Raw genomic sequence first — 23,388 nt, 5'->3', positions numbered from 1 at the left:
ATAATCTATCACAGTCTCAACACTATTTAAAACTCCAATTTTTTTTTCTGAGACTCAAGGCAATCTCTTAGCTGCTATCAATGTAAAATCAAAATCTAGAAGCTGATCACATACTTCCAACAGACAGTGATACGTAATATATATTGCCATTCCAAAAGAGAAGAAAAGGAGCAGAGCGAGGAAATACTGGACCAAAGCAAAACCGAAAACCAGCAGGGCCATCTCCAAACTCTGCATCTCCATGTCTGAGGTCAAAGTGCTCTTCTGCTCTCCAACTCCTTTCAGCTTTGTTGACCACAACTTTCTCTTGGGCTGGTTTCATACCAGGCCTGCAGCTTTACTTGACAGCTAAACCAAGATGCTCTGGTCCCTCCAACTGATGTGTGATGACTAAGCAAAACCCCATTTTTGTGCGAGGCACCCATTCTAAATTTCTAAAAGATAAGCTCTGACTACTGGTCCCCTCCCCCAAATTGTAAAATTTGCTGTGAAACGCACGAAGCCGAGGAGAATAAAAGTAGTTTCTTGCCCATCTACACATTTAGCACGAATGAGATAATTGTGGTACTTACCCTTAAACACCCTTCTGCTAGACTTTTTTTGCAGGACCTGTCTTTGATTTGGCTTTAAGACTGCTGGTCTACTAGCATTAATCAATAAAGTCATTTAATTAAAATTGGAATTGAGTCTGTGGTCTTTTTCCAGTCTAAGTTTAAAGCTAAAGGAATTGGACACCCTAAATGCAGAAATGATGAGGTCGGCAAAAGCCAGCTGCTGTAGAGAATGTAAGAGCCCATGTCACAAGGCCATTAAGGAACCCTACATTACTTCCTAACAAATACCAGTGTCCATTGTTGGCCATTCACTCCCACTGAAGCACAGGAACAGCCTTCCCTATCAGTGGACCCTTTTTGTCAACCTTGTATACTTTGTAAACTTTCCCCTGAGGCAGGAAAGTGGCCAGGTCTTGCCTGAGAAACTCCAGCAGCTAGGACCCCTCCCCAAGACCACTTTGTCATAACAGTGTTTCTAGCCTATATAAAGGTCACAAAATTTATTTCCAGCCCCCTCAAACAGTTTTTAGATTATGCTAATTTTAGGTGAAAAGTCTGAACAAAAAGCTGCCAATCCTTGAACAGGAACCCCCCCCCCCGGCCCCCAATCTCTCAGGCTTTCCACAAAATCCCACCATTCCCGGGGCATGAAAATTCATCAATCCCTGAACACGAAAACCACCAATCCCTCAGCTCCCCAAGCTCAGGACTTGAAATTCCATTGATCCACACTCTGGAAAATTTCTGCTCTTAAAAGCCCCACTTCTTCCCACCCACCATGAAGCCCTGTATAAAGCCTGTCTCTGCTCAGTTCTCTGCTGTCTTCTCCCAGGAGCAGAAGGAGCCATCTGTGGATTTGTGCCCCCAATAAATCTCCTTTATGAGATTTGCTGCCTGGAAGAAGCCAAGAAACAATGAAGCAAAGAAGGGAAGAAGTTGAAAAGTGGAGTGGGGATGAAGCCCCTGAGCTCTTCAGCTTGTCTGGAAATACCCTCTCTTGGGAGCTGCAACACCTCTACTGAGGATGTTTCCTCTTAGAGCTGGGCCGTTTCTGGACTTCCATGTCTCATGGGCTCCTTGTCTCAGGACGCCCTTCCATTGGGACATTGTCCCACCTCAGAGATGTGGTTCCTGGGCTCCGAGTCCCAGGATACCATCTCATCCTAGCAGGAACACCAACAGCTATGACCTATGGAAGCACAAAGCTTCCTAAGTCTATTATTATATTCATTATTATTGATCATTACTATTAATAATAAAGGATCCTTTTCAAGAGTTGATTGCAGTATATCCTGCTCTATCTCATGTGTTTGAACCCCTTTTCCCCTTGGGCAGCACTGTCTTGAGAAGTCAGGGAGCCCTTGTACTTGTGGCCTGGCTGGAGGCAATGGGTCCTTAGGAGACCAGGGAGATTGTCAATGCAGTGAAACAAGTTGCCTCAACACCTGTGCCAGTGCCAGCAGGTGAGCCCACTAACAGGGTATGCCTGATCTTCTGAAAGCCTGACCCAAAATAACCTCTCTCTTTCTTAAATAGTTTAAAGGTATGGATTTGGGAGAATCCATAAAAAGAGCTAAAAAATGATAATGGTTTTGGCCAGCTGTGATTGGCCTGTGGTTCCTGTGAGCTCACAAGGAGTCATTGTGAGCAATGATAGTAACCTACCTATATGAGGCACTGGTTGGCCCTGCATCTTGTCCATATACTGAAGAGATGCTGTTGCAGTTGGACTCAGACTTTGTTCTGAGAGTTTTATTTTTTATTGTCCATCTTTGGAACTGGACATTTGTGATCTTCACTGACCTGAACATTGTGAGTTTGTTTTCTTGTGGACTGTTTTTTTGTGCCTGGATTTTGATTTACTCTTTATTGCCTTGGATCTAGTTTGTGCATGTGCTTTAGTTTATTTCTATACTATCAGTCATTTTCTATTATTACCTATTAATTTATCTTTGACATTTTGTACATTGGTTTATTTCTTTACTTATAATAGCTGTGAAAAATAATTTAATTAACCAATGCTCTTGGATCATATCCATCTGCTTTGTTACTTCACCAGCCTTTCCCTGTGGTTAGAAATTACCCTATCATGGTAAAAGTATTTCCCAGCCGCCAAGACACTCATGAGACAAAACATGCCCTGGGGGATCTTGAGGGATAGCACATTTTGTCATGACGTCATGGTGTCACGGACAGGCTACTGAGAGGCCAAATCTACTTCATCTTGGAACTGGCCTCCATCCTAAAAGAAAAGAAAACTGAGACCTTGACCTGCAACTGAAGCCAAGCTACACTCAAGTACCAGGAAGGACCTCACAGTTTGTCCTTGACCCATACCTCAGAGTTTCTCCCTACTTCCTAGGAACAGTGAATCAAAGATTAGTCTGATTGTTTCAAATGTACTTTCAGACTGTTTGTGACCGTTCATGGTCCTACTTCAAAACACCCACCAGTTGGCTCACAATAGTCATCTTGTTAGGTACTGGCCAGGCTGGATGTCCCCTCGCTGCTACCATTTCCTATATAACCTTGTCCTGCTGAGGGTTCAAGGCTACTCTGCTTTCGAGTCCTGTGTGTCAAGGCTGGGTTGGAGAAGAGTCCCAAGCTTGAGCTTGTAATAAGGAGTCCCTAGTTCAGTTGCATTGGAAAAGAGTTCATTGCTCCTTGGTGGTCTTTTGGGGTTCATGAACACTTCCTAGCACAACAGCTACCAGCATTTTGATGCCTACAAATATGAGTTTAAGAGAAAGAAATTGAGTATTACAAAGTCTGCAGTAACTAGTCATTAGAGAATATGCAGGTCTTAGAGAAAAGTATCTCAGAGAAGCCTGTGTGTTCAATTTCTATCTAGTTAATAACCAAGTCTCTAACCCAGGTCAGCCCAAAGCTGACAGTCCATTCTTGTCACTGCTGCTCTTATTAAAGTCAAAATGTCCTTCTTAAGGTTTGAATGTGAGAAGTTTCATAGCAACTCATGTATTTGAATTCTTGGTCTCTAGCAGAAGGTTTGGAAGGTTGTGAAATAACAGGGTGGTGGAACCTAGCAAGAAGAATTGGGTCACTAGAGGCAATGTAACCTGCCAAGGCCACATAAGCAGCTGCTCCAGACCCATCATCTCAAGTCTCCATCCATGGCTTCCCTGAGCCAAAGCAAAACCTGTGTAATATGTGCTGCTTCTTCTCAGGGATTTGGCAATGAGAAAAATAAGGCAGTACTGGAGATAGAAAGTGATTAAATTATTTTTTGGTTGTGAACTACCATAATTGGTTCATTTCTTGCTATGATCTCACTGGAACCATTGTGAAGAGTTGCAGACCCCACCCATTTATGGCACTGGCTGGGCTTGGGTCTTCTCATAATTCTCACAGGAGGGAAGCTGTTGGCTGTAGAACAGTTGGACTCGGACATTGGTTCTCATAGACTTCAATATCATTGATCTCTTGGAAACAGACATTTTGATCTGGTTTGACCTCCAAAGAGTAAGTTTACTTCTTGGTTTGTTTTGATTTTTATCTCTTAATTGACTTTTGGATTAATTTTACTTTAGTTTCTTTTTTAGTAACATACATAATTATCTTCATTAAAAAGCACAATCCTTTGACATTCTTAAATTAATTTTTTCTGAATTTTAAATGCTTTGTTAGTATGAATAAGGTATAGAAAACAAGGAAATTCATCACAGTGTGCACTTCAACTATATAACCTGTAGATTATATTCCTAAGCTTTATATAATAAAAATTTGCCTATCCTGTTAACAATCTTCCAGAATTGCCATGTTCCACCCTCCCTAAACCAAAAACCTGCTATGTCAATGAGGGACAGCCCATTTCATAACAGCGTTGTGGTATTAGGGAGGGCTATCATCCTTTGGATGACCATCTGAGTTTAAGACAAAGGAATTGAATATCATGAATGTAGAGATGATGAAGTCTGTAATAAGGAGTTAATAGAGAACTTCAGGTTCCTAATGGAAAAGCCATTGAAGCAGACTGTGGGTTCACAGTCTTAACTAGGTCTCACCCATGTTCTAGCGTGGGTCATCACAGAGTTCATGAAGTCTGTTTTTCTTGTTATTATGGTACTTACTGTTATTATTAAAAGTCAAATGTCCTCCTCAAGGTTTGATGTGAATGGTCTCACACCTTCTCATGTGTCTGAATGCTTGGTCTCTAGCAGGGGATGCTGTTTGGCGGAGGTCATAAAGCCCCACTTTGTGGAAAGAGGCAGGTGGAATTCGATGGCTGAGTGCAGTAGGGGCCTGCCAAAGTCATGTAATCAACTACTTCAGACCTCTCCTTACAAGTCATCAGCTCCTCCAACTACAGTAGCTCCCTGCTCTCTGAGAGCTGGGGAGCGAGATAGTCATTGTCCCTTCAGCTGCATCTTGTTGGGAATTGACTAATGGCCATGACAAAATTTATACAGTGCCTCTTAACAATCTTCCAGAATTGCCATGTCCCACCCTCCCTAAACCACTTTGGGTTATCTCATGTGGTTATTAGTCTATCCCTTGCTGTGACATCACAAAAAACCTTTGTGAAAAGTGATAGAAATCAGTTCCTATCCAATCAATTCCAGGCCCTGCAGTGGGCTGGGGTGTGTCTTGATTCTGCAGAGAAACCCTTGTTAGATGGAGCGCAATTAGACTCTAGTGCTGACCCTGATAAACTTGGACTTTTCAAATCTCTTGGACCTTGACTTTGGGAGACTTCCTCTTTGTTTGCTTGGATTTTGTGTTCTTTTTCCATTTGAGGCATGGATTTCTGCTTACGTGTTCTTTTTTCATAATTGTTCCCTCTAAAAACAATTTTTAATGCAGGAAATTTCCCTGTGACACTTTTATACATAAATATAGTAAATTGAGATCATGGTCATCTGCTCTGTCACACTGCTGCAGTCACTGTCATGTGCCTAAAGTTCTCCCCTTTTTATTAAAGTTCCACCTACCCATTCATGATGCTTACCATATCTTTGGAACTGGCACATTACAGACAATCCTTATGTCCAAGTATATTTTAGAAAATGACAAAATTTCATTCTTCATGAAGAATAACCATGACTTCTTCTTGACCCCTTCTTATGAGCTTACTGTTGACCAGTTTGTGTGAAATTATCCTATTTTCATGATGAACCTGCCATGGACATGAAGCATCATTTCTGTCAAGTTTTTTTAAACTTTGAACTGCCAGAAAAGCTCATATTGGCTGTATACATGTATAGGTTTATCAAGGGTATTGCTGCGTGCGTGCTGTGTTTGTGTTTGTGTGTGTGTGTGTGTGTGTGTGTGTGTGTGTGTGTGTGTTGTTATTATTATGGTTTGGGGATCATGGTAATACTGACTTTGTAGACTGTTTGAAATGATCTTTCCTTTTCTCTTTGGTTAACAGCTTGAGGAACATTGGTCTCCATTACATTGTATAGCCAGTAGAGAAGACCCATCCTGCAATCTCCTGGTCCTGGTCTGTACTTATTAGGAAAGACTGTACTACTCTTTCTATTTTGTTCCTATACTGTTCTCTTCACATATGTTCTAACACCCTGAATTTATCATCAAAACTGTGGTGGAGCAGGGGGAAGGTAACAGGTAGTGGGCATGCTTGATAATCAACCCTTTTATCAATGCTGTGTGTGTTTTGTGAATTGAGAATGAGTATGAGTTTGTCTTGATCCTGTACAAACCCAGGAAGAAACCTTACTTGTTTATTCTGTTTCCCATGTCAATAACTTGTTTTTTCCCTGGGTGATTCAGGACAAGCTTTTTTCAGATTTGTTTATCCTTTCAAATGATCAGCTCTTTGTTTCTTTGATCTTTGTTTCAACTTATAAGGGTCCACTTATTTCCAGGTTCTTCTTGTGTTAGGGAAGATAGCTCACTAGACCAAGTGCTCTAAACACATGTAAGTGCTCTAGAACACACATACAATAAGAATTTATTTAGTACCACTGCTGGGCAGTGCAGGAAGAAGAGTGACAGTCCAACAACATCAGGGTTGAACATGAGCAAGACTGGGGAAGCATAGCATTTACATGGAGAAGCATATAGAGTACAAGTGGGTTGGAGAAATTTATAAAAATATTTAATTCAATTTATAAGCCTTTCTGTGTGGAAATAAAGGAGAAAGAGACTAAGAAATTAAGAGACATATTCATTTTGCAGGCATCTATTGAGGAACGACAGTGTCAGGCATGGGTATTGGAGAAAATGCCCTTGAGGAACTTGGTTGTAGCAGTAGGTAAATACATAGTATAGAGTGCCAACTCTGTGACAGTCCAGGGACGAAGAGGACCATCTCTGAAATGTCTTGGAATGCGGGTTGGAATAAATTATAGCTACATGAGGACCTGGGAAACAAGGATTTAGTCAGGAGAAAGGAGCAGGATACCTCAGACAGAAGAACTACTTGAGTGAAGTCTTAGAGGTTAGAGAGAAAGAAGATGGTAAGTTCTATAGATGGTAGCTAGAATAGAGCACACTGTGGAAAATCAAGGAGTGATGGTTGGGCTACACAGGTAAGACCCAGGCCAGCCAGGACCACAGGGATTCGAAGTGATCTTCAAAACCATCACATACACAGCCTAGTCCAGATTACTACTAAATAGACTTGTCACTGTGTGTCACCAGATCTCCTGGAGCTGGAATTGTGGGCTGCTGAGAGCTGCATTAAACAGGTGCTAGCAAAGATTCCTTGCATTCTTACTTCTAGATGAACTTATTCTCACAGTCTTGTTCTTTAGGTCTGGGAGCTTCGCAGGTTTAAACGCAAAACATATTTATTCTCCTCTCTGAGAGTATAAGTTCCTTATAAAAGACTTTTCTGTCTATCATATGCCTTTGCTGATGTATCTTAGCTATTCAAATGTCTTTAACAATGGGTTAATAGCAGTTGTCTTGGATTCACCCTCATCTCAGGGTTGAGGATTTTGTGGTCCTCATTATTCTGAAGGCTTCTCAGTGTTTTATGGATCTAGGAAGAAAAGTCTTTCCTTCTCCAGATTGTAAGTTCCTGGCTTATGGATCTTTCCTTTTTGTTTTTTCTTGTATCTGCTTTTCTTCACTGTGATAAAATATTGAAGATAGGCATAGAATGAATATTTTGGCTCAAGAATTTTGAATTTAGAGGTTTTGGGTTGGGTCTGAGGTGAGGTAGAACATTAGAACAAAGCTGTTTACCTCATGGCAGCCAGAGAGCAGAGAGTGGAGAGATGAGAAGAGGCCAGTTGTCTAATAGTTCCTTCAAAGGCTTGTCCACTTGCTGAACTTTCTTCCATGGGGGCCTTCATTTTACTATCTGTCAACAGCACTATTGGCTGGGGACCAAGTGCTCAACATATATACCTGTAGTCACTTTTCTGACTTTTTTTTTAAAATAAAAAGCTTACTTTTTGACTAGCATACAAAGTAATACATTTCCTTTTTGTACATAATTTTCTGTGATCCTCCTGCTTTCCTCAGTTTTTTCCTGTTTCCTGGCCTGTATCATTCCACCCCTAACACCACCTTTGTACTTTCATATAACATGTACCCATTGCTTTCCTTGAAGCCTCTTTCCCCCTTTCTGATCTCTCCCCACGACTCCCAAATATATAAAAATTTGAAACCAGGATCCCCATATGACAGAGAACTTGTAGCTTTTATCTTTCTGAGTTTGGGTTACCTATTTTAATATATTTTCTGGTTTCATTCCTTTGCCAGAAAATATGACTTTTACCTAGCAAGCCTTTCACCCAAGTGGCCCTTGAACATCGCATTGTTCCTAGAAATACCATAAAGGGTGCTAATTGCTCCTCTTCCATAGCAGTCAACAGACATTGCTCATGACCATCGGATATTCCACCGGGCCAGAGTTATTTGCAGCCTTGGAACCCAAAAACAAACAAATCATTTTAAAAGTCAGCTTCCCCATAAATCTCTTACCAAATCATGTAATGCCAAGGCTTGGAAACCCCAGCTAGCTGGGTTTTTTTCCTTTAAAAACCCCTTCCCCTAGACCTTGGGGTCACTCTCATCCTGTTGCATCAGGAACTTTTTGTGGCCCAGGCTCAAATAAAGACTCTCATGTGCTTGCATTGGAGTTGTGGATCCTGAAGGTCTCTTTGGGGTTTATGCAATCTGGATACAATATGAGTTTGGGGGAGAAGAGAGCATGAGATCTATTTTCCTTCCTATCTGAAGACTCCCAATCTGAGGAAGCCCCAACTGATGAGGGAAGAACTAACACTAAGTTGGCTCCTGAACAAAGACTATGCAATCTGAAGTCACCATTGGACTACTAACTCTATTAGAAACATTTTCTAGTTAGTGACTTGAAATAATCACAATGAGGTGATCCCTTACCTGAGTCTCATTCTATAGTTTATCCAAGTGACTTTGGGATTGATGTGCTTGGAACCAATACGCACATGCTTGAAGTTAATTAGGTCCAGCTTGTGAAGTTTAACTAAAGATTCCTTGATCACTATTGTGTATTAAAAGTAGGCTTTATATAAACAAACTGAAAGAACAAAACCACATGATCATTTCATTAGATGCTGAGAAAGCATTTGACAAAATTCAACACCCCTTCATGATAAAAGTCCTGAAAAGAATAGGAATTCAAGGCCCATACATAACATAGTAAAAGCCATATACAGCAAACCAGTTGCTAACATTAAACTAAATGGAGAGAAACTTGAAGCAATCCCACTAAAATCAGGGACTAGACAAGGCTGCCCACTCTCTCCCTACTTATTCAATATAGTTCTTGAAGTTCTAGCCAGAGCAATCAGACAACAAAAGGAGGTCAAGGGGATACAGATCGGAAAAGAAGAGGTCAAAATATCACTATTTGCAGATGACATGATAGTATATTTAAGTGATCCCAAAAGTTCCACCAGAGAACTACTAAAGCTGATAAACAACTTCAGCAAAGTGGCTGGGTATAAAATTAACTCAAATCAGTAGCCTTCCTCTACACAAAAGAGAAACAAGCCGAGAAAGAAATTAGGGAAACGACACCCTTTATAATAGACCCAAATAATATAAAGTACCTTGGTGTGACTTTAACCAAGCAAGTAAAAGATCTGTACAATAAGAACTTCAAGACTCTGAAGAAAGAAATTGAAGACCTCAGAAGATGGAAAGATCTCCCATGCTCATGGATTGGCAGGATTAATATAGTAAAAATGGCCACTTTACCAAAAGCGATCTACAGATTCAATGCAATCCCCATCAAAATACCAATCCAATTCTTCAAAGAGTTAGACAGAACAATTTGCAAATTCATCTGGAATAACAAAAAACCCAGGATAGCTAAAACTATCCTCAACAATAAAAGGACTTCAGGGGGAATCACTATCCCTGAACTCAAGCAGTATTACAGAGCAATAGTGATAAAAACTGTATGGTATTGGTACAGAGACAGACAGATAGACCAATGGAACAGAATTGAAGACCCAGAAATGAACCCACACACCTATGGGCACTTGATTTTTGACAAAGGAGCCAAAACCATCCAATGGAAAAAAGATAGCATTTTCAGCAAATGGTGCTGGTTCAACTGGAGGTCAACATGTAGAAGAATGCAGATCGATCCATGCTTATCACCCTGTACAAAGCTTAAGTCCGAGTGGATTAAGGACCTCCACATCAAACCAGATACACTCAAACTAATAGAAGAAAAACTAGGGAAGCATCTGGAACACATGGGCACTGGATAAAATTTACTGAACAAAACACCAATGGCTTATGCTCTAAGATCAAGAATCGACAAATGGGATCTCATAAAACTGCAAAGCTTCTGTAAGAAAAAGGACACTGTGGTTAGGACAAAACGGCAACCAACAGATTGGGAAAAGATCTTTACCAATCCTACAACAGATAGAGGCCTTATATCCAAAATATACAAAGAACTCAAGAAGTTAGACCGCAGGGAGACAAATAACCCTATTAAAAAATGGGGTTCAGAGCTAAACAAAGAACTCACAGCTGAGGAATGCCGAATGGCTGAGAAACACCTAAGGAAATGTTCAACATCTTTAGTCATAAGGGAAATGCAAATCCAAACAACCCTGAGATTTCACCTCACACCAGTGAGAATGGCTAAGATCAAAAACTCAGGTGACAGGAGATGCTGGCAAGGATGCGGAGAAAGAGGAACACTCCTCCATTGTTGGTGGGATTGCAGACTGGTACAACCATTCTGGAAATCAGTCTGGAGTTTCCTCAGAAAATTGGACATTGAACTGCCTGAGGATCCAGCTATACCTCTCTTGGGCATATACCCAAAAGATGCCCCAACATATAAAAAAGACACGTGCTCCACTATGTTCATCGCAGCCTTATTTATAATAGCCAAAAGCTGGAAAGAACCCAGATGCCCTTCAACAGAGGAATGGATACAGAAAATGTGGTACATCTACACAATGGAATATTACTCAACTATCAAAAACAATGACTTTATGAAATTCGTAGGCAAATGGTTGGAACTGGAAAATATCATCCTGAGTGAGGTAACCCAATCACAGAAAAACACACATGGTATGCACTCATTGATAAGTGGCTATTAGCCCAAATGCTTCAATTACCCTAGATGCCTAGAACAAATGAAACTCAAGACAGATGATCAAAATATGAATGCTTCACTCCTTCTTTAAAAGGGGAACAAGAATACCCTTGGCAGGGAATAGAGAGGCAAAGATTAAAACAGAGACTGAAGGAACACCCATTCAGAGCCTGCCCCACATGTGGCCCATACATATACAGCCACCCAATTAGACAAGATGGATGAAGCAAAGAAGTGCAGACTGACAGGAGCCGGATGTAGATCGCTCCTGAGAGACACAGCCAGAATACAGCAAATACAGAGGCGAATGCCAGCAGCAAACCACTGAACTGAGAATAGGACCCCCGTTGAAGGAATCAGAGAAAGAACTGGAAGAGCTTGAAGGGGCTTGAGACCCCATATGTACAACAATGCCAAGCAACCAGAGCTTCCAGGGACTAAGCCACTACCTAAAGACTATACATGGACTGACCCTGGACTCTGACCTCATGGGTAGCAATGAATATCCTAGTAAGAGCACCAGTGGAAGGGGAAGCCCTGGGTCCTGCTAAGACTGAACCCCCAGTGAACTAGATTGTTGGGGGGAGGGCGGCAATGGGGGGAGGATGGGGAGGGGAACACCCATAAAGGAGGGGAGGGGGAAGGAAAAAAATAAAATAACAAAAGAAAAGAGAAATAAAGAAACATTTAAAGGACAAAAAAAAAAGTAGGCTCAACAAAGTCTTTTAGCCTAATGGGTCTCAATCCCTGGTTACATTTTAACAACATTTGCTAAGATAGCAGTTGTGCAGCTTTTCTTGGTGTCACTGAACAACAATTAAATCAGAATCTCTGCAGGTAAAGTCCATGAGGAGGAGAAAGCTCATGAGGCCTGAAAAAAGACCCTATAAAAAGAACTACAGGCAACTAAAGAATGCTGAGAATGAGAGTTTTTATTATTGTTGTTTTGATTTTTTTTTAACCAGGAAGGACCATCCTGATTGGTTATCCAATATCAAATGGTCAGCCATGAAAACATACATTTAAGTAATTTTATCACCACATATGTGCCTACAGTTAATAAAGATGTCATAAATTTAAAAGAGAGCAAGAAGGGGGTATATGGGAGAGATTAGAGAGGTGAAAGGGAAGGAAGAAATCATGTAATTTATATTATAATTAAAAAAATAATTTGAAAAACAGGAATATTTCTATATCTCTTTTGTAAGAAAATAGATCATACCAGGTACTGTTATACTTGTGTGGTGCATCGCATATGGTGTGAGATGGACTCTAATCAGATGTGGCTACTGACCCATCAGCAGTTACTGAGTAGAGCACAGTGTTTAGGTCAGATAGAAACAGTCTTGTTTAGCACACTGTTAATATTGTTATACAAATATACTATTTATTGCTAGTCTGAAATTGAAACATATTTTTTTATATTTTTGCTTTCTAAAAATGGCAGCTTTACAAGAGGAAATGGGGACACAAAGCAGGTTGTTTTCACAGTAGCTTGGTGAAAACATCCTAATACTGGTCAGTGGTAATTTCGAGAGAGTTGCAATCAGGGCTGTTGGTTGTAAACAGCTGAAACCTAGTCAAGTGAGCTGAAACAGAATCAGTGGGAAGCACACAAAACCAGGCTGGGAAAGGTACTCGAGGGCTAGGAAGTCAACATCATAGCCACGGCCATGTTAGGGAAGAGCCTAGTTTGGGATGTGCTTCTGCACTCATGGTCTCTCTTTTTTTCTGCTGTGACTCTCAGTTGTGCTGCCATCACAATGCCTTCTGGACTTGGCACCTTTGAGCTATTCCTTCAAGGTCCTAAGAGAGTGCATCTGAGTTGCCTGCTTAAGACTTAAGAACCCATAGTTCTCAGGGCGAGCACAGGGAAATAATGCCTCACTTTGGCTTTCTAGGAGTTGGTCTTTGTGTTCTACCAAGACCTAAACCGTGGAAAGAGATTCCCCAAGTAGACAACAATTTTACATTGAAGTTTTAAGATCTGAGGGGTATATACTACTGGGGGCCGAGATGGTCTTCTCAGAAGCCCAGGAGTTTGAAAGAGGCAGCACACTGTCGTGTCAGATAGGAGACTCCTTCTCCGTTCACAGGGTACCATTGACTTAGAGGGTCACTTGGTCTTTCTGATCTTCAGTGTTCTGTAAAGTCAGTGATTTTTAGATTTTGAATTTCACCAACCAATAAAATTCAAAGGTAATTTTGAATACATACTTATAATTATCTTGTCATATTCTACACTGTTAATTGAAAATATTTCTTAACATGACTAGAATATACCATCATCAATTTTCTAAAATAAATCCTATTTAATGCCCCAAATAGAAAGGACATAACTCAGAATGTTGACTTGTTCTTTAACTAAAGTTATATTTTAGGAAAACTTACTCTGTTGGCTCTCTCCTATTTTCTAACTTTGCTTGGATCAATGAAAGACTACACATCAATAGCGCTTGGTAGCATCAGCAATGGCTTTTAAAGTCCTTTCCAGGATTAAAATTCCATCAATTTCTGAACACTGGAGAGAGGAGGTTTTGTGCGGGCCTGTGGCATTATGAACTATTACGTTTTAGTCCCTGGGTAAACCTCTGTTAGATAATCTTCAGTGTGCAGCATAGAGGCTCCCTTTAATGTGCATTTCAAACTCTTGAATGACAAGAGGAAGCCTTTGGGACAGGGAAAATCCACCTCTCTGTGTTGCTTAATGTTACTGTCTTAGAGGTGTCCAGAGACTTTGGCAGTGAATATGGTCCTATAAATCTTACAAATCGATTAGCTAATCAATATGTCCAGAGGGCCAGTAGATGTGCCCACTTAGGGGACTGAAAGCCTCATCCAACTCAGCCGTTCTCATTATTGAGACATTGACAAACTGAGGCTATACAAAGTCTTATGGAGATGACTCATGGTTTTCTTCTCATGCTTTAAAAAACATCATACATTTGGAGAACAGTTGAGAATGAGGACTTGAATATAACATTTTGAAGGAATAAAACCATGGATATACTTATAAATACAGAGAAATACTAATGAAAGGGATATGTGGTTAACTGGGCATAGTAGTGAATAGTAGACCATAGCAGAATGAGGGAATTTTGGCTCTAAGAATGTAAGTTTCTAACAGTAGGAACTCTGATGCAGCCCCCTTCTGAGTGCTCAGAGCTAAGCATAAGAAAGAGGAAAAGGTTTAGTTTAGCAGGCTAAACAGGCTTCATCAGGGTCTGTGGAACTGCTGTCTAGTTGTTTACATGACTACAATCTGTAATTCTGTTCTTCTTTGTAGATTTTGTGTTGTCATTTTGATTGACATTTTGATTGTCTTTCTTCCTACTGCTCCCCTTTTTCTGCCTGTGGTTATCTCTTTAAAATCCTACGTTGTAAGTCCAGTTTGCTTTCTTCTGGTGCTGATCTTTTAGTTCAACTGACCATGTTTCCATATTGCTCATTCTAATGGTTTAGGCCCCATTCTATGACTGACTATTAGAAAGTTCAGGATGAAGGACATTTAGCAGGCAAACTACCATGGCTTCCTTGTGCTTCTTCCCATTCTGGGCATGCATGTGTTTGAGTGTATACAGGGGTTGGAGGTGGTTCCAGTTTTCTGTCTTGTACAATTATCTATTCATTAACAGAGATAAAGCAAAGAGAAGGCCACCAAAAAGAAGATAAATTATATTCATGATCCTCTTTAAGAAATCATGGAAATTTGTTTTTACAAAAAATGTTTACTCAATATAATAAAATCCCCCCTAAGAGGGCACCCATTTTCTTTGACCACAAATTTCCTTGGAGCAGAGAAAATGAGCTATATCGACATTATCCTGTTGGGTTCCTTTCAAAAGGCAGGGCTACAGATGAGGAGCTGAGCCATTTTGTATTAGAGAAAAAATTAATGTCTTTACATTGTTGTGACCCAAAGCTTCTGTGTATTCCCCTGCCAGAGATTTTCACCAAACTCATTCCTTCACTCTTGCCACTGGGTATATTGTGTCTGTGTGTCCATCACCAAAATAGCATTTGGAATCCTTTCATGACAGAGGTGACCATCCTCTAAGCCTAAAATATTCATACTTATTCATGCTTTTTGACTTTCAAGTGAGCCTATCACCATCTTAATTTTGAGATTTATTTTTTACTTGTAGTTTACTGTAGTAGGAGAAACATAGGGCAATTTTAACTTCCAAAGAACCATTGGGCTTTCTTTTTTGAAAAATTCTATTTCTGGATCTTTAGCATATAAAATATTTTGGCACACAAAGCACTTGGAAGATATTTGTGGAACAGGATGGTTGAATTTAAGTAATGACTATATTTTTAAAGAACCCATATTGTGCTCTAACATTATGAACTATGCTTAGAGTCTTTTATATGGAAAGAAAGTTTAAAATAGCACTTGTTGGCTCTGGCTGGGTATTTATTTATTTATTTATTTATTTATTTATTTATTTAATCTTTTTGTTTTCTTTCTCCTATCAGTGAGGGCTGAGGCTTCAGTACTTGTTCCTTTTAAAGTCAGTCTTGGAAACGTCTTGCCTCTTTGTCTGTCCATTATGCCGCATGGGCACTCAGCTTTGGGTTAGGCTGATATACAAATCTCTATGCACCTTAAGGAATATTTGCTGAAGATCACCAAATATATGGAGATAAATATTATGTGTTTAACTGGCATCTAAAAAGACTGGTTCTACATTCCTTTTAAGTTAGTAAATTGCATAACAAAATTAATTCCTCCTATCTGTATGTTCTAGCAGTATAAAATTTGTATAAAACTTGGAGCGGCAGAGAGAGGTCTCTTGGCAGAGCTCTCTGCAACAGCTAGTTCCCAGCTAGGCAATGTAGCAGAATGCAATGGCTGCCAGCTATATCTGTGTCTTATATTCCATCTTCTGGTTCTTGGTGGGGGGACTTCTCCTCCATTCTGGGCCTCCTGTCATTGTGGCATACATGTCCTACCTAGACAAGAGTGAGTCTGGAGACTCTAAATGCTTGATTTAAGATACCTTGACCCTTCCCCACTTTCTCTTCTATTACTTTCAGTGTATCTGGTTTTATGTGGAGGTCCGTGATCCACTTGGACTTGAGCTTTGTACAAGGAGATAAGAATGGCTCCTTTTGCATTCTTCTACATGCTGACCTCCAGTTGAATCAGCATGTTGAAAATGCTGTCTTTTTTCCACTGCAAGGTTTTAGCTCCTTGGTCAAAGATCAAGTGACCATAGGTGTGTGGGTTCATTTTTGGACCCTCAATTCTATTCCACTGATCTACCTGCCTGTCTCTGTACCAATACCATACAGTTTTTTTTTAATCACTATTGCTTTGTAATACAGCTTGTGGTCAGGGATGGTGATTCTCCCAGAAGCTCTTTTATTGTTGAGAATAACTTTCACTTTCCTGGGTTTTTTGTTACTCCAAATGAATTTGCAAATTGCTCTCTCTTACTCTATGAGGAATTGAGTTGGATTTTGATGAGGATTGCATTGATCTGAACCTAATATAAGAGAAAGTGGGAAAGAGTCTTGAACACCTAGGCACAGGGAGAAATTTCCTGAAGAGAATACCAATGGCATACGCTCTAAGAGCAAGAATTAACAACTGGGGCCACATAAAATTGCAAAGTTTCTGTAAGGCAAAGGACACTGCCATTAGGACAAAATGGCAAGCAACAGATTGGGAAGAGATCTTTACCAATCCTATATCCCATAGAGGGCTATTCTTTAATATATACAAAGAACTCAAGAAGTTAGACTCCAGAGAGTCAAATAACCCTATTAAAAATTGGCTATAGAGCTAAACAAATAATTTTCAACTGATGAATATGGAGAGGCACTTAAAGAAATGTTCAACATCCTTAGTCATCAGGGAAATTCAAATCAAAGTAACCCTGAGATTCCACATCACACCAGTCAGAATGACTAAGATCAGAAACTCAGGTGACAGCAGATACAGATGAAAATGTGGAGAAAGAGGAACACTCCTCCATTGTTGGTGTGATTGCAAGCTGGTACACTACTCTGGAAATCAGCCTGGTGGTTCCTCAGAAAATTGGACATAGTACTACCTGAGGACACAGCTATACCACTCCTGGGCATACACCCAAATGATGCTCCAACATATAACAAGAACACATGCTCCATTATGTTCATACGGCCTTATTTATAATAATCAGAAGTTGGAAAGAACCCAGATGTCCTTCAAAAGAGGAATGGATATAGAAAATATGATACATTTACACAATGGAGTACTACTCAGCTGTTACAAATGATGGCTTTATGAAATTCTTAGGCAAGTGGAGAGAAATAGAAAATATCATCCTGAGTGAGGTAACCCAGTCACAAAAGAATACACATGATATTAGCCCAAAAGTGGGGAATACCTGATACAATTCATAGACCACATGAAGCTCAAGAAGAAGGAAGACCAAAGCATGGATGATTCAGTCCTTAGGAGGGGGAACAAAAATACTCACAGGAGGAAATATGGAGACAAAGTGTGGCTCAGAGACTGAAGGAAGGCCATCCAGAGACTGCCCTACCCAGGGGATCCATTCCATATACAGACACCAAACCAAGACAATATTACAGATGCCAAGAATTGCATGCTGACAGGAGCCTTTTATAGTTGTCTCCTGAGAGGCTCTGCCAAAGCCTGAGAAATAGAGGTGGATGCTCACAGTCAACGATTGAACTGAGAATGGAGTCCCCAATGGAGGAGTTAGAGAAGGAACTGAAGGAGCTGAAGGGGTTTGCAACCCCATAAGAACAACAATACCAATCAACCAGATCCCCAGAGCTTCCAGGAACTAAACCACTATCCAAAGAGTACACAGGGATGGACCTATGGCTCCAGCCACATATGTAGCAGAGGATGGCTTTGTAGGGCATCAATGGGAGGAGAGGCCCCTGGTCCTGTCAAGGATCTATGCCCCAGTGTAGGAGAAGATTATGGCAGTGAGGTGTGAGGGATGGGTGTGTAGGGGAACACCTTCATGTGCACAGGGGAAGGGAGGATGGGAGAGTGTATTTCTGGAGAGAAAACTGGGAAAGGGGATAACATTTGAAATTTAAATTTAAAACAATCCAATAAAAGATACCTTGACCAGTACTGTTGTTTGGACTACAGGAAGGAGCATGATTTAACACCTTTGAGTGGATATTAGAGAATCAGACTTGAGAATAAAGCCAAGGGAGCTAGGTAGGTAAAGAGACTGAACCAACTGTGTTTGACATGCACAAGATGGCTTCTCATTAAGTTATACGACATGGTGCCTTGCCATTTAGGATTGAATGGGATTTCTGTAATGTGCAACCAAAATACTTTAATGGATATGACATTTTTCTTTTCTCAATCTATAGGGTTGTAATGTACATTTTAAATAAATGCTTATAATCTGAGTGACACACCTGAGTGCAAGACATACTTAGCTGAGAAGTTCATGTCAAACAAGTCTTTATTTTTCATGGTACAAATTAAAAGTGACAGATCTGAAGCTGTTCAGAAATACACAAAGTGCAGCTTTACGGACCATACAGATATTGCTCTAGATTAAGGACAGTTTTTATTTTATTTTATTTTTTAAACATTTAGCAACCTGTGCAGATAAGTCAGCTTTGGTTTCAATGTTAGAACAAGTAAGGAGCTTTTCAATATCCAGTTTGGCTTCTTGGTCACGAGTCTATCATGTCAATGTCTTGTCGGCATGATTTTTTTTTCCAGAACAACCCAGTCTAGTTTCCTGCTCTCTCTCCTGCTGCCTGCCCCAGGCATGGAGAAGCAGATTCCTTTGCAGCGCTTCATTAAGTGACCCTGGTGACCAGTCTAGATCACAGCACAGAGGATGAAATAATAAATCAAAACTTCAAGGTATTTAAAAAAAAAACACTTTTCAACAACAAATAAGCCAATGTGCCTCACAGAATTGCAAGTTGAAGACAAGCAAGTCACATGACAAAAAAGCTCATTACAAAATATTATCCAAACTGATTTTACAGTCAGACATGGAAATGAAAATCAATTTCCTTTTTCTCCGTTGTTTTTATGCTTGATCGTTAACTGGGTACAAGTAGAGTGCTGAGGTAAAACATTGATGAGCAGTTTGTGATTTGTTTTTCTTAAAATAGGAACAGTTTAGTATTGCAAGATTGTCAGCAACATTTAGCCATATCTACACAATGTGCATATTCCTACACGTACTGAGCTTTGGTCCAGCGTAGAGAAGAGAGCAAAGGCAATTGGATTTCTTTTTGGTTACAGCTTGAGTTCTTTGATATGCCTCTACTTGTTTGTTCTGCCTCTCCCAGCTCTTGGTTTTCCTTTGTTTTTTTTTTTTTTTTGTTCTCTTTTGTGGTGTGTGTGTGTGTGTGTGTGTGTGTGTGTGTGTGTGTGTGACTGTGTGTTCACGACAGAAAGAGTTCAAAACTTGCAAAGGCAAGTGAAACTTTTAACTACTCAAAATATCTTTTTGGTTGAAAGAGAAAACAACCTCCACAAGCAAGTGTAAAATACAATATCGGCTGTCATGTCTCATCAATGATGAAGAAAATGGAGATGACAACAATTTTTAAAATGTGTGAGAAAGACACAGAAGCTTGAAATACAATCACATTTGCCCAAAGTGGCTTTTACTTTTTGTTGGTAGCAACCTTAACCTTCAGTTCATGGAAACATAAAAGACACTTAGATGTTATTGGCATATGAAGTTCTTTACCAGAGGAAATAAGAAATATCTAATAAAATTAAGCAGTAGGTGTGGTCCTGAAGGCTTATGTGTTCCCAAGTATAGTTTATATTCCTAAGAATCTGTTCAGGCATCTTTTTTTTTTGCCTTGTAGCAAAAAATTCATCAGTAAAAAATCAATATAAGAAGCATTACAACACTATATAAATAATTTATAAAACAATACAAAATTATAAAACTATAAAAAAATCACTGCATGTGAATAGTTTTACAACCATGGGATGAATTCACTTCTTTTTTGTTCTACTCTGGGTGATTAGTTTTATTTTATATTTTTACTATTCTAGCTATGCTCTCCCAATCATAGACCTCAGAACTGAGCAGGCCTCATGTGCCTGCTTCCGGTTCAGATTTTAAACATTTAGCATCCGTCCTATGTTATCTTGTTAGCGTCTCTTCTTGGGGAGTTTTTCTTGATGGAATTTGTAGCAGGTCCTAGGAGAATACAAAATCTGTTTTAATCAATAAAGTTTCGGTTTCTGGGTTGCTGGTATTTCTTCAGTCTTTGCAGTTGTGAAATGCTACCATGATGTTGTTGGCACTAATCGGGCTGGTTGTGGTCCAATTAGAATCAGACTAGTGGCATGGAGACACTGTTATTAATGACTCTATGTCCAGAATTATTATTTAGTTTCCTTGGTGGGAGTTTTATGATTGCTGATTTATGATTGCATCTGAGGGACTATTTTACTGTCCCATTTTTGTTACCAGCAAAGGAGCCAACAGAAAAAAAAACTAGAACCCCTGCTTGGGAGAGCTTGCTAGGGGATACAAGATGGTCTTTGTAACCAACTGGGCAACTGGAGGTGGGGTTTCTTTTTCCCTTTCATGATTTGCCTCTAGACAGTACACGAGCATGCTTTTTAACTACTCATGAGTATCTACGTTGATGGTTCTTACCTGCTTTGATAGAACTCTCTGCCCTCACCAGGGTGAAAACATTAACAGGCTCCAAGGGTTTCTTTGCCTTTCATTCTGTGGCCTTCTTGGATCTCGTGGCTCATGCCTTGGGGAAGCTCTTTTGAAAGTGAATTAATATGCTAATGGGGAAGGCTCTTCTGAGGTGTTTTATAAGCTACTTGTCTATTTTTCCTTTATTGGAGAGCCTTTGTTGCTAAACTTCTTTGTCAAGAAGCCAGAGCCTAGTTCCACTTGCTTCAATTTGCCTGTCACCTTTTTATGCCATGTATATATCCCAAGAACAGATGTACCCCAGCTCCAAATGTCTGCCAACACTGTTTGATGAAACAAGTAGCAGAAAAGACGAGGTTAACAGGACACTCAACAGCCCCTAACAATCTAGGTCACCATCATCTTTTGTGGTCTCTCTCTGTGTGTGAGGCGAATGAGCATGGACGTGCTTGTGTGCGTGTGTACTGACTGAAATCTTGAGACTTTTCTTTGGCTATAGACTTCTTAGAGAATTTGCTTTGAACAGAAGCATAACACAGGTTTAAGTATTGAACCATATGTGCAGCGTATGTTTATATTACAGAATTAATTTGTATCAGCTCTCCACATATGTGGCTAGTAGACCGAGAAAAATCCCAATCTCTGGTGTGAACCGTGAGCAGTTACAGCCTCTGCCAGTGTTGACAGTCATTCAGCAGACAGACTTAGTTATCCTGGATTGTCTCCTGCGTTTCTGCAGGATTGGAGTGGGAAAGAAACCATTCTTCCCACTTCTGCCATCTTCCAGAAGATTCCCCGGAACCACAGGAAAGGGAAATGGAGCAATAGGGAAGAAAGGGAAGTGTGAACTCCATTTTCTCTCTCAAACCTACAACTCATAGTGAAAGAAAGCCACGAAGGCTTTGGCACACAATCCAGGTTGTTTCTCCACCCCACCACCCGCCAAAAATAAAACAAAAAAGGAAATGACACAATTCAGAAAACAAAAACAATAACAAAAAAAGAAAGAAAGAAAAGAGGAAGCTACTTCATCTGCTAAGAAGCAAATTGTAGACAGTGAGCCCTAGAGAATGCTCCCAACAATAGCATCCGCCGTGGTGGCACAGACATCAGGCAAGAAAGATGGGAGAAAGCGGGCTTCCACTTTCCTGTTGGTACACATGTAAAAACTCATAACATAACTCTTCACGCAGAGGCGAGTAGACGAGCAGTAGCATTTGCAGTGTTTCCGACTTTGGTAAATAGGGTTTGCAGTGATCAGCACTTAGTCCCTGAAGGGTTGCAGTCACTCCTCCAGGTGGCAGGCTTGCATTCGCTTTGAACAGATACAAGTTTGTGTTGGCGGTTTTTTTGCTTTTGTTCTTTTTTTTTTTTTTTTTTTTGGTTTAGTTTTTTTTCCTTTTTCCTTAAAAGGTGTTCACATTTTCATCACGTACAGAAAAAAGTAAGTGGTTATTTGGTTTGCTTTTAAAAAACTGGCTTTAGGGAGACAGGTGGGGGGAGCGAATGATCCTACCACATACTCCTTCATGTGGTATTTTTTCTTGTTTAAAAATTTAAAATTTCTCTCTCCTTTTTTTTTCCTTTTGGAAAACCAACAGACATGTATAAACCATTCTGCCCACTTGGTAGTTTTTGTTTTTAGTCTTTTACATACAAGAGAGATGATGACTGGGGGTGTCTTTAAATTCTTTTTTCTTCTTTTTTCTTTCTTTTTTGTGGAGACTTGGGGTAATGCTCAGTTTCTGAGATGCTTCCTTCTGATCATGAACGGTGTGTCTAACAGTTTTCTTCCGGAGAGTCCGCTAAGGGTTCCAGGGGGACCGCAGAGGTGGGCTCGTGCTGCTTTAAACGTTTGATTGTGTTCTTCAGAGCTTGTCTCTTATTGCAGAACCAAACTCTAACTACTTCCCGGTCATAGTTTAGCTTCTCAGCAATCTCGGTCATTTCCTGCCCTGAGGGGTGTGTGTTCTTCTCAAAGTGGGCATTGAGGATCTCAAGGGCCTGGGGTGTGAAGGAGGTGCGCCGCTTGCGCTTTTTGGATGGCTCACTCCCAATAAACTCCGTGAGATTCTGCATACCTGCTCGATGGCGGGCCTCAGCCTCAGCCATCCACCGCTCAAGCACCGGCTTAATCTTCTGGGCACTTTTAGGGGTGATGTCCAGCTTTTCAAACCTGGCAGGATACAAAAGGCCAGGGTTCAGTTTGGCTGTCAGACTGCTAGCTATAGTGTTCTCTTGGGCTTCCTGTGGTAGGAAAAAGTGGCTTCTCAGGATGGTGTGTCTGGGGGGAGAATTGAGAAAGAACAGTCTTACACTGAGTCCTCTGCCAGGGTGGGCTTCCTGCCTGCCTGCCTGATTGCCTGGCAGGGTGAATTCACTCCAGATTAGCAGCCAGCTGCAAGGTAGCCAGCCCTGTCCCAGCCAGCACCCACCCTCCCAGCAAGCTCCATGCCAGCCATGCAGATCCCCAGGCACACAGACAAGGGAGGGGAAAGAGGCACCGGTGTACAGTATGGAAACACAAACAATTTGCAGGCCTTTTTTTCCCCTCTGAACTCTTGAGATCCGAGCTGTCCCCAGCTTCATTTCCCCAACTCTCAGAATTCTTAAGGCAGAAATTAACCAAGACAGTGTGATG

General features: G+C 40.5%; 1 protein-coding gene across 2 annotated transcripts in view; it reads right to left on the bottom strand.

Annotated features, from left to right (window-relative positions):
* Pou6f2 (POU class 6 homeobox 2) overlaps window positions 1–23,388 on the bottom strand; it is a 450,333-nt gene that overhangs the window by 17,070 nt on the left and 409,875 nt on the right. The window contains 1 exon segment of one of the 2 annotated variants that reach the window (NM_001101002.2): window positions 18,531–23,031. The exons of the other annotated variant lie outside the window; for it this stretch is intronic. Coding sequence (NP_001094472.2) covers window positions 22,527–23,031 — 505 coding nt within the window. The 3' untranslated portion in view covers window positions 18,531–22,526. 2 annotated transcript variants of the gene reach the window in all.

The sequence above is a fragment of the Rattus norvegicus genome, chromosome 17 (genome assembly GCF_021556685.1).
Source record: "Rattus norvegicus strain SHRSP/BbbUtx chromosome 17, alternate assembly SHRSP_T2T, whole genome shotgun sequence".
NCBI classification, from domain to species: Eukaryota; Metazoa; Chordata; class Mammalia; order Rodentia; family Muridae; genus Rattus; species Rattus norvegicus.
This window is presented reverse-complemented; position numbering and strand designations above follow the sequence as displayed.